Source organism: Penicillium samsonianum (genome assembly GCF_028829775.1).
Source record: "Penicillium samsonianum strain IBT 33392 chromosome Unknown utg000009l_segment0_segment0, whole genome shotgun sequence".
In the NCBI taxonomy this organism is placed as follows: domain Eukaryota; kingdom Fungi; phylum Ascomycota; class Eurotiomycetes; order Eurotiales; family Aspergillaceae; genus Penicillium; species Penicillium samsonianum.
In genome coordinates, this window is record NW_026643267.1 from 1302297 (window position 1) to 1315971 (window position 13675).

General features: G+C 47.8%; 6 protein-coding genes across 6 annotated transcripts; 3 read left to right on the forward strand and 3 right to left on the reverse strand.

Annotated features, from left to right (window-relative positions):
* Positions 1 to 318: 318 nt before the first annotated feature.
* Positions 319 to 1531, reverse strand: N7471_013485 (serine/threonine-protein kinase; the record flags this gene model as incomplete). Its single annotated transcript, XM_057286204.1, has 2 exons — positions 319 to 453; positions 509 to 1531. 2 exons carry the CDS (start codon positions 1529 to 1531, stop codon positions 319 to 321), a joined length of 1158 nt encoding a protein of 385 aa, XP_057129529.1.
* Positions 1532 to 2433: 902 nt separating this feature from the next.
* On the forward strand, positions 2434 to 5754 carry N7471_013486 (cation-translocating P-type ATPase; the record flags this gene model as incomplete). The annotated part of the gene is made up of 3 exons (XM_057286205.1): positions 2434 to 2679; positions 2761 to 3026; positions 3105 to 5754. 3 exons carry the CDS (start codon positions 2434 to 2436, stop codon positions 5752 to 5754), a joined length of 3162 nt encoding a protein of 1053 aa, XP_057129530.1.
* Positions 5755 to 6876: 1122 nt separating this feature from the next.
* On the forward strand, positions 6877 to 8769 carry N7471_013487 (cation:proton antiporter; the record flags this gene model as incomplete). Its single annotated transcript, XM_057286206.1, has 8 exons — positions 6877 to 6913; positions 6976 to 7182; positions 7264 to 7389; positions 7440 to 7490; positions 7549 to 7612; positions 7654 to 7674; positions 7731 to 8268; positions 8323 to 8769. The coding sequence occupies 8 exons, from the start codon at positions 6877 to 6879 to the stop codon at positions 8767 to 8769; spliced, it is 1491 nt and encodes a 496-aa protein (XP_057129531.1).
* Positions 8770 to 9676: 907 nt separating this feature from the next.
* N7471_013488 (uncharacterized protein) lies at positions 9677 to 10351 on the forward strand (the record flags this gene model as incomplete). The annotated part of the gene is made up of 3 exons (XM_057286207.1): positions 9677 to 10041; positions 10085 to 10190; positions 10232 to 10351. The coding sequence occupies 3 exons, from the start codon at positions 9677 to 9679 to the stop codon at positions 10349 to 10351; spliced, it is 591 nt and encodes a 196-aa protein (XP_057129532.1).
* Positions 10352 to 10426: 75 nt separating this feature from the next.
* N7471_013489 (uncharacterized protein) lies at positions 10427 to 10663 on the reverse strand (the record flags this gene model as incomplete). The annotated part of the gene is made up of 1 exon (XM_057286208.1): positions 10427 to 10663. The coding sequence occupies one exon, from the start codon at positions 10661 to 10663 to the stop codon at positions 10427 to 10429; it is 237 nt and encodes a 78-aa protein (XP_057129533.1).
* Positions 10664 to 12197: 1534 nt separating this feature from the next.
* N7471_013490 (uncharacterized protein) lies at positions 12198 to 13200 on the reverse strand (the record flags this gene model as incomplete). The annotated part of the gene is made up of 2 exons (XM_057286209.1): positions 12198 to 12968; positions 13027 to 13200. The coding sequence occupies 2 exons, from the start codon at positions 13198 to 13200 to the stop codon at positions 12198 to 12200; spliced, it is 945 nt and encodes a 314-aa protein (XP_057129534.1).
* Between the last annotated feature and the right edge of the window lie 475 nt (positions 13201 to 13675).

The following is a 13675-nucleotide window of genomic DNA, read 5'->3' on the forward strand; positions in this document are numbered from 1 at the left end:
GTTTTCCATAGTTAGTGGACAGTGTTGGGTATTCCAGAGTCGAGTAAACAGGGAAAGTTGTCGAGAGGTTCGAGGGCATCAGCAGTGCATCTGTTGATTACCCATATACATTCGGACAGCCGGTGGGCGAGGGCGAAATCGTAGCCGTAGCTGAGTTCTCTGTATGATTAAAATGATCATTATCAGTAGCTCTCATGTTTCTCCCCGCCCCTACTTATTCCCATACATTTACAAACAGCTAAATACGGGAGGTGTGAAGAAGCTCCGCGGGGATGAGAAGCAAGCAGTAAATTGTTGTCATAGATAAAAGTCACCTAGCTAAAGTGGTCTTGATTCAGCCGCTGTACAGGTTTTAGTCTCTTGTAGCCATCGAGAACCAAGAATTTCAGATGATAGAGGCCGGCGCACGTAGTCAATATCCAGCATCGAATATATCACTCGTCGGCTTGCTATCTATTGCTGCAGAGTTAGCACACCAACCAGATAAGACAGGAGATCAGTAACGAACATTGCATATTTCCTCAATAAAGAAGTACCCTTTTTCAACCATACGGTCTGCGACGTAGTCTCGAAAATACTCATCTTGATCGGTCGCTATCTTCCATGGAATCCTACCCGTTCTCATCACAATGTAGTTTATAGCTGCAGCCCAAATGTCGACTGATCTAGCATCAAATTCCTCGCAAAAATATTGTTCCGGCGATACAAAAGGGCGTGATCCGCGACGTGTCCTGGACATATGTATATGGGGCTCCCAACCAAGGCGGAAACATTCAGCGCTCCCAAAATCTGAAATCTTGAGGCAACCATTAGGGCTGAGAAGAAGATTCTCGGGCTTCAAGTCGCGATGAGCAATTCCCATCTCATGGATATAGTTGACGCCACGCATGAGCTGCTTAAAGAAGCAGTCGGCCTCTGCCTTTTCCAACTGACCGGATGTAACTACCAATGAATGCAGATCCCCACCGGAGCAATACTCCAAGCATTCGCAAAGGCTGTCATTACCTATTTGAAGCAATTCAAACGTCCGAACAATATTTTGATGTTGTAATGAAGAGGATATGTCAAACTCGGACTCAACGCGCCTCCGGTAAGCTGTTTCAGTTAATTCTGCTCCGCGGCGGAAGACTTTGAGCGCGTAAAAGCGATGAATATTCGGGTTCCACTCTTGGGCTTTGTGCGACAAGAGGACGATTCCAGATGAGCCGTGACCCACGATATCGCATATATCCCCATATTTCTGCGCTAGGATTGCCATGTTTTCACCAGCCACGATGCCGGTTTGTTGACTCGCTGTCCATTGCTCCCATTCCAAATCCGCCGACGGTTGCGAGCAAGCTTTATTTCTTTTTTTGAAGGATATCCAGCTCGCGTTTCGATCTTTTTTAAGAAACCGTCTTTTCGACGATGGCGTTTTCAGGAAGTGGCAGTGATCCCCATTCTCGAGCATGAACCTTCTATCTCCAAAGCCACGTCTTCTTTTCGTAGTTGTCGGAAGTGGAAGCATGCTTTCGGTCGTCTCTAAACTCATTTCTGAGTCGATGGGAGTTCGAACTATTTGAGCTTGATTGAGTCTGCGATCGCTAGGGCTTTCGTGTTGTCTTTCGTGGGTGCAAGAACCAAAATGTTTTGACGCTGACTGAAGTAACTTTTGAAGACACTTAGGCATATTCTGGCGTCGTGGATCAGCCAACTGGGCTTGCTCCAAGGGTTGTGAAACAATAGTCGTGTATGCGAAACTAAACCTAACTCAACGTACATTGATGCGTTTAATAATTTGTCTTGCCTAGGGGACCAGCCGAGAGAAGGATGTAAGCAGATCTGTGCGTTGTTGCATCACGAGGCCAAGTCACCAGCCAAAACTCAAAATTTCAACACAACCACCCCCTCCGTATTCTTGGCAATTCTCCGTTTGCGGGGACTAGGCATTCTTGGCGCTCTTGGTACCGAATAACTCAATCTTGGCACTTGGAGGGTTTCTTGGCAGTATTGCCGGTCATTAGACGAGTCCCGACCAGTGTTGCGCGACTGGATATTTTCTTCGAGTATATTTGACTAATCGTGCCAAGCCCACCGAGTGCTATCGGTCTTGGCACTATTATTGCCTGATGACGGAGGAGACCGACTTACAGACCCAGCCCAACGTCTCGGCGCCAAGACCACCATCTCTTCCAATGACGGTTTCCTGAAACCGGCCGACCTGGGTGGCGACCCAGCGATATGCCAAAGCTAAACCTGGGCAGCCACACCGACTTCCTCACTCGAGCAAGAGTGGGAATTTTCGCCGGAGACTCAAAGAACACCGTTCCTCTCCGCACTGAGCTACATTTTGTTCAACTCTCCAATTGCTCCAGAATAAAATACGGATGTGCAACATCTCGGTAGTCATTCCAACGAGCGAAAGCTAGCTACTTTCCGGAAAACAATCTCCCAATGCTTGACGAGAAGCCTAACATCGCCCTCGACTCCGGGTCGGGCGGCAGCCCACTAAGCCAGCCAGCTCACACGTTAACTTACGAAGCCGTGATTAAAGAACTCAGCACTGAACTGGACGAGGGACTGGCCCCTGAAGAAGCGAGTCGTCGTCTCCAGCAATATGGTCCCAATAAACTGGACGAAGGGGAAGGTGTGTCGTTGTTCAAAATTTTCGTGCGCCAAGTGGCCAACGCAATGATGCTAGTAAGAGACCGCTATCTTTTGCAATGACATTTTGGAAACTGGTTGAAAATTGTTCAATTCTGATCTAGTCGTTTGTTGTAGGTGTTGATTCTGGCCATGGCGGTTAGTTTCGGAATACAGTCGTGGATTGAGGGCGGAGTAATCTGCGCTGTCATTGTTTTGAACATCATTGTTGGATTCTTTCAGGAGTACGCCGCAGAAAAGACCATGGAGTCGTTACATTCGCTCTCGTCCCCGACGGGAACTGTCTCGAGAGGTGGACAGACATTCTCGGTGCCGTCGTCGGAAATCGTGCCGGGTGACATGGTCGAGCTTAGAACGGGGGATACCGTTCCAGCTGATATTCGGTGAGTTTCCTATCAGAGTGTAACTGCGGGTTGGAAGCTATCAGGGCAGTTGTTGACCAATTTGCTAACACATATCAGCCTAGTTGAAGCAGTCAACTTCGAGACCGATGAAGCTCTCCTGACTGGCGAGTCTCTTCCCGTCCAGAAGGAATGCGACTCGACGTTCAAAAGGGATACCGGTCCCGGAGACCGCCTTAATATTGCCTACAGTTCCAGTACCGTCACTCGTGGCCGTGGGCGTGGTGTGGTTGTCAGTACGGGCATGTTCACAGAAATCGGATCTATTGCCCTCGCATTACGGGCCAGCGGCAGTAAGCGTCGTGAGGTCAAGCGGGGTCCCAACGGTGAGGCCAAGAAACGCTGGTACGTCCAGGCCTGGAGTCTCACCTGGGCGGATGCCGTGGGTCGATTCCTCGGTGTCAATATCGGAACGCCCTTACAGAGGAAGCTGTCAAAGCTTGCCTGTTTACTATTTGGAATTGCCGTTGTGTTCGCCATTGTCTGCATGGCTGCAAACAAATTTAGCAACAACACCGAAGTCATCATGTATGCTGTTGCAACCGGTATCAGTATGATTCCGGCGTGCCTGGTGGTCGTGCTTACAATCACTATGGCAGTGGGTACGAAACGCATGGTCGAGCGAAACGTAATTGTTCGCAAATTAGACTCACTAGAAGCGCTCGGTGCAGTCACAGATATTTGTTCCGATAAGACAGGTACATTGACTCAGGGCAAAATGGTTGTCCAAAAGGCATGGATTCCGTCTCGAGGGACGTATTCCGTGGGCCCATCTAACGAGCCTTTCAATCCTACCGTTGGAAATGTCACTTTCACCCCTGTACCTCCTTCCCAATTGGATTATGAGAAGGAAGATACTGCTACGGAGAACGCAGAAGGTTTGGTCTCGGGAAACCGCCAGCTCGAAGACTTTCTGGACGTCGCCTCGATGGCCAATCTCTCTCACGTGTACAAGTCCGAAGAGGGCGATTGGAACGCACGGGGTGAACCCACAGAAATTGCCATTCATGTATTTGCATCGAGGTTCAACTGGAACCGCGACCGCTGGATCAAAAAGGGTCAGGGTACAGTATGGCACCAACAGGCTGAATTTCCATTCGACTCAACCGTTAAGAAAATGTCTGTGGTTTTCAGCAAAGTCACCCCACAAGAGACCCGGACAATGGTGTTCACCAAAGGTGCGGTCGAGCGCATTGTAGATTCATGCATCTCTGTTATATGGGACCAAGCTTCGTCTAGCCCCGTGCCAATGACCAACGACCACCGCGAAAAGATCATCCAGAACATGGAGGAACTCGCCAAGCTGGGACTTCGGGTCTTGGCTCTGGCCCATCGACCGTACACTACCCAGACACAACTGCTCGAAGATTCCGACCTGAATCGTGAAGATGTAGAGAAGGATCTATGCTTCCTGGGACTGATCGGCTTGTATGATCCTCCGCGCCCAGAGACAGCGGGCTCAATCCAGGCCTGCTACCGCGCTGGTATAGTTGTCCACATGGTGACTGGCGATCACCCTGGCACTGCCAAAGCGATTGCTCAGCAAGTAGGAATCCTTCCTCCTAATTTTAATGCAGTGGCGGCTGATGTCGCGGACGCCATGGTCATGACTGCCAGTCAATTCGACAACCTCACTAATGAGCAGGTAGATGCGCTTCCGACTCTGCCTTTAGTCATTGCACGCTGCGCCCCGCAGACCAAGGTGCGCATGATCGACGCCCTTCATCGCCGTGGTCGCTTTGCGGCTATGACTGGAGACGGAGTCAATGATTCTCCTTCGCTCAAGCATGCCGATGTTGGTATCGCTATGGGACAGGCAGGATCGGATGTTGCCAAAGATGCGTCTGACATTATTCTCACGGATGACAACTTCGCCTCGATTCTCAATGCCGTCGAAGAAGGTCGTCGTATCTTTGATAATATTCAAAAATTCGTGCTTCATCTACTGTCAGAGAACATCGCTCAGGCCTGCACCTTACTTGTCGGATTAGCTTTCAAAGATGCTGATAAACAATCCGTCTTCCCTCTGTCACCGGTCGAAATTCTCTGGATTATTATGATTACATCGGGTATGCCCGATATGGGCCTTGGAATGGAGGTGGCTGCTCCTGACATCATGAACCGTCCTCCCCAGAGTAAGCAAGGCATATTCACCTGGGAGGTGATTATTGACATTCTGGTGTATGGTATCTGGACCGCAGCGCTCTGCCTGGCGGCATTTTCTGTCCGCATGTGGGGATTCGGCGACGGTAACCTGGCCCGTGGCTGCAACAAAGAGTGGTCTGAAGAGATCAAAGACTGCGAACTGGTATTTAGAGCACGTGCCACCACATTCGTGTGCTTAACTTGGTTTGCGCTTTTTCTGGCTTGGGAGATGGTCAACCTGCGCCGGTCGTTCTTCCGCATGCAACCAAAATCCAAGAAATACTTTACCCAGTGGATGTACGACGTCTGGCGGAACAAGTTCCTCTTCTGGTCCATCATGGCCGGATGGATCACCATGTTCCCTATTCTCTACATCCCCGTTTTGAACGACGTCGTCTTCAAACATAAACCTATCACCTGGGAATGGGGTATCGTGGCAGTCGAGGCTGTCCTGTTCTTCATCGGAGTCGAAGCCTGGAAATGGGCTAAGCGAGTCTTCTTCCGTCGCAGAGCCCGAAAACATCCGCAGTTAACTCCGTTGGAAGAGGTCCCAGAGCAACCCTAACGAATGCTTTCCCTGGCCTGACATCAAACGGGGCCGGGGAACAAACCGCCACTTAGTCTTAGCGCACACATCACGAGAAAAAAACTCACTCAAAGGACTTGAAAAAAGGACTCGAAAAATCAACACTGGAAATTGTGGATATCTGGAGGTACTGAGAATGGATTGTGGATGTTTGGGCTCATGAGCTCGATTATTCGGGACCGCGCTGTCCCGGTAGTTGTTTTCTCACCCACTAAATATGTAGATAGGTAGAAAGAGCAGTAGAAGCAATAGATTGGATCTCAATACTATTCTTCTCGTATTTTTTGAGTCGCTCTATTTACAGCAAATCCACCTCGGTTAATCGACTTCACTTTGATGCAGTCTTCACCGGGGGATGCTAACAGCGAACAATTTGGCGACTCTACATTCGTGTTGCAGCCTGAAATCTGCAGCTCTCTCGATGATAGAGTTAAAATTTAAGTGTAACCTTGCAAGCATGTTCGCCAATCAGAGCTTTAACCGCTGTGTTTAATCATGTGATTCTTTGCCGTGGGTAATATCCTAGCCGTGACTAAACATTCACCTACACCCGTTCCCTAGGTGAATGCTTAGTCACGGTTACCTAGTAGGCTAGAAAGCTGCTGCACGCCCGCTGTGGTATCTCAAGACACTTTTTTCTATTTGACAGAGAGGCCGGTCTCTATCAGAATGAGGGCGATCCCAAATCCTTTAGCATTTACTGAAAGGTTCCCACATACATGCAACATAATGCCTTTGGTAGAGGATTAGGCCATCTAGACTGCGACATCGCCCGTCCATGGGCACCTAGGGTTAGTAGGTAATGTTACACAAATTCGCAGTTCTGGCACTGTCGCAAATCACTTTCATTAGGGACTCACATATAAAAGGCACTTGGGTAGAACTAGTGAATTAGGTTAGTAACTACGGTGTAATGCGAGGTGAGTACCTCGGTAGGGCTGAGTGGATGGCGAAGTTTCGTTTCCGATAATCCAATGGTTTCTTCGAATTCACCCACACTAGTTCCAAGATTGTGAGGGACCACTCTTCAACTTAGTTTACAATTCCCCATTCTTCATTCTTCTTCAATCTTTGCTACAAGGTTAAAGACAAACCTCGAGCATGGCCAGTGGTTTCCTCCCATACCACGGGCCTGGAAGTATGTACACAAGCATATGCCGATTGATCTCTGCTCATTTCCTCAATGATAAATTACTGCAGCTATCGACATCCTCATTGTCGTTTCTTTCTTCTTTTTCCTTTCCCTTGCAATATGGGTCTCCGCGACGGCAATCCAGGCCGGAAGTATAGGTCAAATCGCCGTCGGCATCATCTACGGTGTACCTTTGGCCAATATCCTTGAACATCACTGGCAAGAGACTTTTGTTACTCTTGGATATGTCGGTCTGATTTTGATCATTTTCGAAGGTGAGTGGAAATTTTCATCTTACCTGGCTGCTTGGCTTCTTGGCTTCTTGGCTTCTTGGACACTGATGTCATCCCTTCTAGGCGGTCTTGACGCGCGTGTGGACTTGCTCAAGCAGAACTTCACTTTTAGTATGATCGGCGCCGCAACTGGAGTTTTATTTCCTATTGGTCTTTCATACCTTTTGCTCTATCTTGGTTTCGGATATGGTTGGTTTTATTTGCCTCAATTCCTACAGTCAACAGCTAACATGGACTAGGCGCGGTTGAGACCTTCATCATCGGCGCATCTCTTTCCGCTACTTCACTCGGTAAGCTATCTTTCCTCGGAATTGGGGTGACTATGTTTCAATTGCTGATAAATATTAGGGACCACCTTTGCTGTGATCAGCTCTGCGTCGAGCTCGGTCAACCTCGCCGAGACTCGAGTGGGGTCCGTTTTAGTAAGCGCTGCTGTTATTGACGATGTTGTAGGACTTGTTATGTTAAGGTGTGGTACTTATTTGAACTGGAGCAAAATATGCGGTCAATTCATCAAGCTAACTACATAGTGTGATTGGCGACTTGGGCAAACTTTCAGGTGAGTACAACAATGTCAACCTAGGCTGGCTTATCGGGCGCCCGATAGTGGCATCGATAGGCATGGCCGTCGTAACGCCCATCGTCACCAAATGGATATTTGCGCCTTTCTTCCGAAAGTTCATTGAACACCGCTTTGCGCGATTCGACCATATCTCCAACATCATCCTTATGACCCTCGTTCTTTCGGCGTTTATTTCCATCGCTGGATTTACTGGTACATCGGTCCTATTTGGTGCCTTTTTGGCAGGTGTATTTCTCACTTACATACCGAGCAAGCACCCCGAAGGACCATTTATTGTCATGAGCCGCGAGGAAGGCGAGCGCGAGGCGGAAAAAAGCCCCACTTTCGTTCATACCTTTGAGAAATATCTGTTAGGATCTCAGCAGTATTTGATGGAACCTTTGTTCTTCGCAAGTATCGACTTCGCGATTCCATTCTTGAAGCTGTGGACGGGGAAACGAATTTGGAGAGGGGTGGTTTACACCCTCCTCATGGCGTTTGCAAAGGTATATCGATACTCTCAGTCATTTTTTAGAACTTGAGCTAACAAATCTATCTAGTGTGTTGTCGGAATCTGGATCCCCATCTGGCAACTCGTTCTGGTGGGCGAGTCCCAAAGCAAGAAAGAGCAACATGAACAGCAGAAAGGACCAGGACAACCCAACAATGAGGACAACACAAGCCACGAAAAACAAAGCAAGCAAACTAATGGGAAAAGGTGGAATCGGGCCTGGCTCGCCGCAACACTTTTAGGATCTGCCATGGTAGCACGCGGTGAGATTGGGCTTTTGATAATCGAAATCGGACACAACGAAACTCCGTACGTCAGTGACGAAGGTTTCTACACTGGCGTCTGGGCCATTCTTTTGAATACCATCATTGGTCCGGTTTCTGTCGGTCTCCTGGTTCGATTCTACGCGCAAGAGCTCAAAGGGGGTGATTGGGCAGTGCAGCGTCCTCCACTGCCTATCTCGGGCCATGCTATTAGTGGGCACGGTGCGGTATAGACTCTTTGTGCGAATATTACATGTGGGCTGGAAGGATATGGCTCTACATAGAATGTGGACGTGCTATAGGGGAGAGGTATGCATCTTCATATATCTGACTGATAAGCCGAATAATCCGAAAAATGTGAATAAAAATGTGAATAGGGGTTATATTTGTATAAATTCGAAAGCTAACGAGAGTATTTTGAGTCTAGTTCCTTAAATCATGGGAAAGCCAGCTATTTAACGAACAATGCGGGAATGTCTCGCTTATGAAAATGGATCCCTGGGGGCTTGTTCGTAGATGAAACCTCTACCTTGGATCCTAAACTAGGCCCTGGAGATGATGTGCTGAATAATATGAGACCTATGCCCGAATGGGAAATGTAACCCTTGTATCAGTTGATGGATCTCAGCAAAATCCTCATAAATCTATTTAACTTAATATATTGTTCAGTCTTCGCTACTGGACCATGGTAAATCGTGGACTTGAAGTAGCTAAAGCAATTCCACGGAGGTTTAGCAATGAAGATGGAATGGATCCTTTGGGGGTGAATCAATAAACATGATGAATAATCTATGCACATTTTTTGTTAACCAAAACATCTTTGTGTTTAATATGTTGTATGTTGCTCGCCATATATAGACGTGACTTTTAATTATGCTCTCCCATAATAATAGAACAACAAAATATCTAAGCATAGAACGAATTAAAGGACATAAGCCCATAGCTGCATCGCTGTAATAACGAAAATACAAGATTTAAGTTGATGGACAGGCGGAAAATCGCTAACTGAAATCAGATAAATACCTAAACATACTGTATCGCCGTGCTAAAACCCACCGGGCTATGATAATGGCGACTACCATTTCGTACAACGCTACAAATTCTGGGTTTCAGGCAAGGGTAATTTGTTCACTTGTATCCATGCCACTGCCCGACTGTTTTTCGACGAGGCCTATCTCGGTCCCTTCATCTGGGACATCAACCGTTTATTGGGTTCAATCACCCTGGTCGGGTACGCGAAAGCTCAGCGACAAGCAAATCACGCGACTCGTGAGGGCGTACGCTGCAGCGTACCGCGAGCGGATTCATACCCTGGCCACCACCACAAACCAAGATGAGGTACCACGCTTTACCCTAGACACCGCCAAGGATCCGTTGCTGAATGCATTACGCACAGCCTGTACGCAAACCCTTGTCGATTTGCTCAGCTCAATGACGGAAATGCATGATGTTTCATCTCGGGCAGTGGAACTATTGAGCTGGACTCTGGCACACAAGAGGAAGCCGTGAAAGCTTTAACCGCTATCTCGAGACACTTCCCGTCTCAAGGCAGGACCGCGCCACCCTGTACCGCCTCAAGGACGTGGTGGGCCGTCGGGATGTGGGTATTGGCTCTGCAGGCCTCCCATCATACAGCATCCTGCTAGAAGACAGAGTGAGGCGCTGGAGGACGATGTGGTGATATACATGAAACAGTCCGCGGCTGCAGCGGTTTCCCGTCACGTTACAAACAGCGCAGCACGTCCATACTTCTATCACGAGGGCCACCGTACTGTCATCTCGCAACGCGCTTTGCAGACGTACGCGGACGCATAGCTGGGTTGGACTGAGATATATGGTGTTGGCCAGCTCGTCACAGAGGTTTCCCCGTACGCGGTGGACCTGGACTGGTCAAATTTCAACGACCTGGAGGATATGGCGGCAGTGGTTGCCCACCTGGGTACGGCCACTGCCATGATGCACGGGGCTGGAGACGATGACGGTGGGCACTCCAGAGCAATCCATCGATGCGGCTATAACAGCCGATAGGATCGCTTTGTGGACGCCCTTGTAGAATTTGCGCATGAGTACAGCGCCCAGACGCGGCGAGACCACCAGATCTTTATGGATGTTTCGCAATGGCCGCATTTCAGGACTGCCTGCCTGTCGACAGCGAAAATTAAATAACTTCTCATTGTTGTCGATAGATCGTACTAGTCATGTTGAACAGCTCTTCTTGAAGATATTCAACCTGCAAAGAACACAACATATGCACCTGAGTATACCTGACAAATATCTATGCGTATATACTACTTGATAATTACACAAAAGGTACATATTCATATAATGTCGCTAATTGCTTAGCAAAACACTAACCCCGGCGGGTTTTGAGTGTGTCAGGGTCGGGTCTTCCCAAGGTATATCTGTACATGTCGCTAAGAATGAGGTTCGCTTTGGGTATCCTAAACGCAGGAAACAAACGCCTCCTTGTTCCTTGCTTGTCTGTTCTTCTCCAGCCGTGTCTTTTCTTCTTCGGTGATGCCCCGTGGTTTAGGAAAAAGATCGGCATTAGCAGTGATAACAGACAGACCACGATGTCTCCCTCGCAATGCAACTGCAATTAGCAATAGCTTGCTAAATGTGTGCCAGGCACCACAAAAAGAATAGCTTTGGCCGGGATAACCAAAACTCACACCGACGCAGCTGTATGCAGACACAGCTTCGAAAATGATCCTAAACGTAGAAAAAGCCAAAGGTTCAGCTTCGAAGTGATCCGATTCAGTGATGGCTATGAGAAGGATGGCGAGGGAGAGCCACCAGATATCGTGACTAAATTGAGAGCGAAGTTGTTGGTAAACGAAACGGGCATGAGGAAAACTTGAGAGGCTCGAGCGATGGGGTTCTTTTTGACGCAGGTCTGTGAACCATTTGGTTCCGATATTTGTGCTACTAGTATGTTACAGTCGAATTTCAAGCAGTAAAATCGGGGGCTATCATACCTGATGGTGGCTGAGACGGGGAAAGCAGACAAATACTAGAAAACGGCATGTTTAGCTACTGATGTTATTTTGAGCAAAGAACAGAGTTCCCACCATCATAAAAACTAAATGACACCCTGTTAGTAGATTACCTATCCAAAGCGGGACTTTCATTTCGAATAAAGAAGCACATACTGTATAGAATAAGCAATCCCTGTGGCAATCGATCAAAAGCCACAACAGAGAATCCACCGCCACGCACGGCTTTATTCTATATTAGCTCTATTCAATAATTCATGGCCGAAATGAAATACCTAAAGCCTGGAAAAGCCCATCTAGGATCCGGAACTTGATTGGAAGAGAGCTAATCTCCTCGTTATGAATGGCAGAAACCTCAAAAGCACCCCACATGATGGCAATAAGGACAATGATTGTGCCCAGTAGAAACCACGTATGCCAAACAGGGTACAAGTAAGCGCAGACTTTTGGGGATTGAGCGAGAGTAAAATCGAAAGTTCGTCTCCACAACTGCCAAGTGGGATTATTTGGCAACATCTTTCTTAAAACCCAGATGAAGAACCGTAATAAGCAGGGGAAAATCGTGTTTCCAGCAAGGATAAGAAGGCCACAGGAAATAAGTGGAAAGGTCCTGGGGGGCTGTGTCAACAAAACGCCTTGACAAATAGTTTTCTGCAAGGCACGAATTACTCACTCTTTTTGATAAGGACCCATATTAGTATCAATGAGGGACATCCCGTTGTTACAAAAGGCAGATGTAGCAAGAAAAGCGCCTGCCCAAAAGGGGAGGCTTCATCCTCCCGTGGAATATCTGGGCGGACGAAGTTTGACCAGAGACCGATGCTCACGATACCAAGAATGAGGAAGCCGATGAAATAGAGTACAACAAGCACTGCAATCAGATAAAGTGCCCTGTACTCTACCTCGCCTGATTCATTGCAGTTGATTGAGTCTCTGCAGGGGAGGTGGTTAGCTGCTGGTTGCACCATGCTCTTTAGCCAGGAACTCGGGCTTGAGATATGTGCCTTCCGAGTGCCGACATCCTTCTTGTCATCAAGAATGATGGAAGTAACTCGCTGGATTTGGTCCAGATGTCTCGGGTCTGTGAGAACGATAACGCCATAGTCGTTCCATGATCCTTCAGGCCCGCACTGAGAGGAAACATCTGATTGAACCTCTCCCACTACAGTGGTGGTTCTTGCCTTGCCTATAACTTTGGTATACAGAGCACCCTCTTTATCACAGGCCAGTTGTTTTTCCTCTATTTGCAAGGTCGATATTCTTAACCCTGTTTGCTTTTCTTTTTCTTTTTCCTTGTTTGAGTTATATTTCAGAGAAGATCGGAGCTTCCAGGCACGCAATAGAGAGATGGTTGCGATGATAGGAAAAGCATGTCCGAGAATAAGAAGGGAAAACAGGGTGCCCTGCTGTAAAGGGTCTAGTGTAGACAGGTCCATCTTAAAAAAAGGTCAGCCGCTATATCGAGATGCCAACTATCGGCAGTGCAGGACGTACCACATTCAGCCCAGTCCCCGTCATAGCGCTGAAACACATGAACAAAGCATCAGAATAGTGGAGACCATAGATATTCGACGGCACAGCGTAGAATATGATACTGCCGGTGACAGATGTGAGAATAAAGTAGGCATAGTGTAGTGTGAGTGGACTGAATTGCAAAAGATCAACCATGATCGGCATACTGAAGTGGGAGTCGTCGTAAGCATTGTCTGAGTTCAGGGCTGGCCCAAACCATATAAGGATGATCGGATTTTACGACCCAGCAGCAGCCGAAAATATTTGTGCAAACTACGTGAAGCCCCCTTCCATAAGGAATGTAACCGTGTTATTGTCTCGTCTTGGCCGGGTTCTTAGCGACTTTCATCAGGCACCATTCATTTCAGGATTCACAGGCTTAGCTGGTTTTAAGGTACGGTCCACTACATTCTTCGGATGCAAGGCTCAAATATGTGGGACTGGGATTCTTGGGGCTTTTCTAGTTTCGATGGGTTTAGGCAGTTAATCATAAGAAAAGGGCAATATCGTGACCGTCACAAGACTGGTGGCAACCAAAAGGAATGGATAAGGTAGCTGTCGCAGTATAGAAGCTTTTTAAGAGGGAGATCGAGCCATTTATCCTAATGTCACTTGAATAGGATCGCCAGGA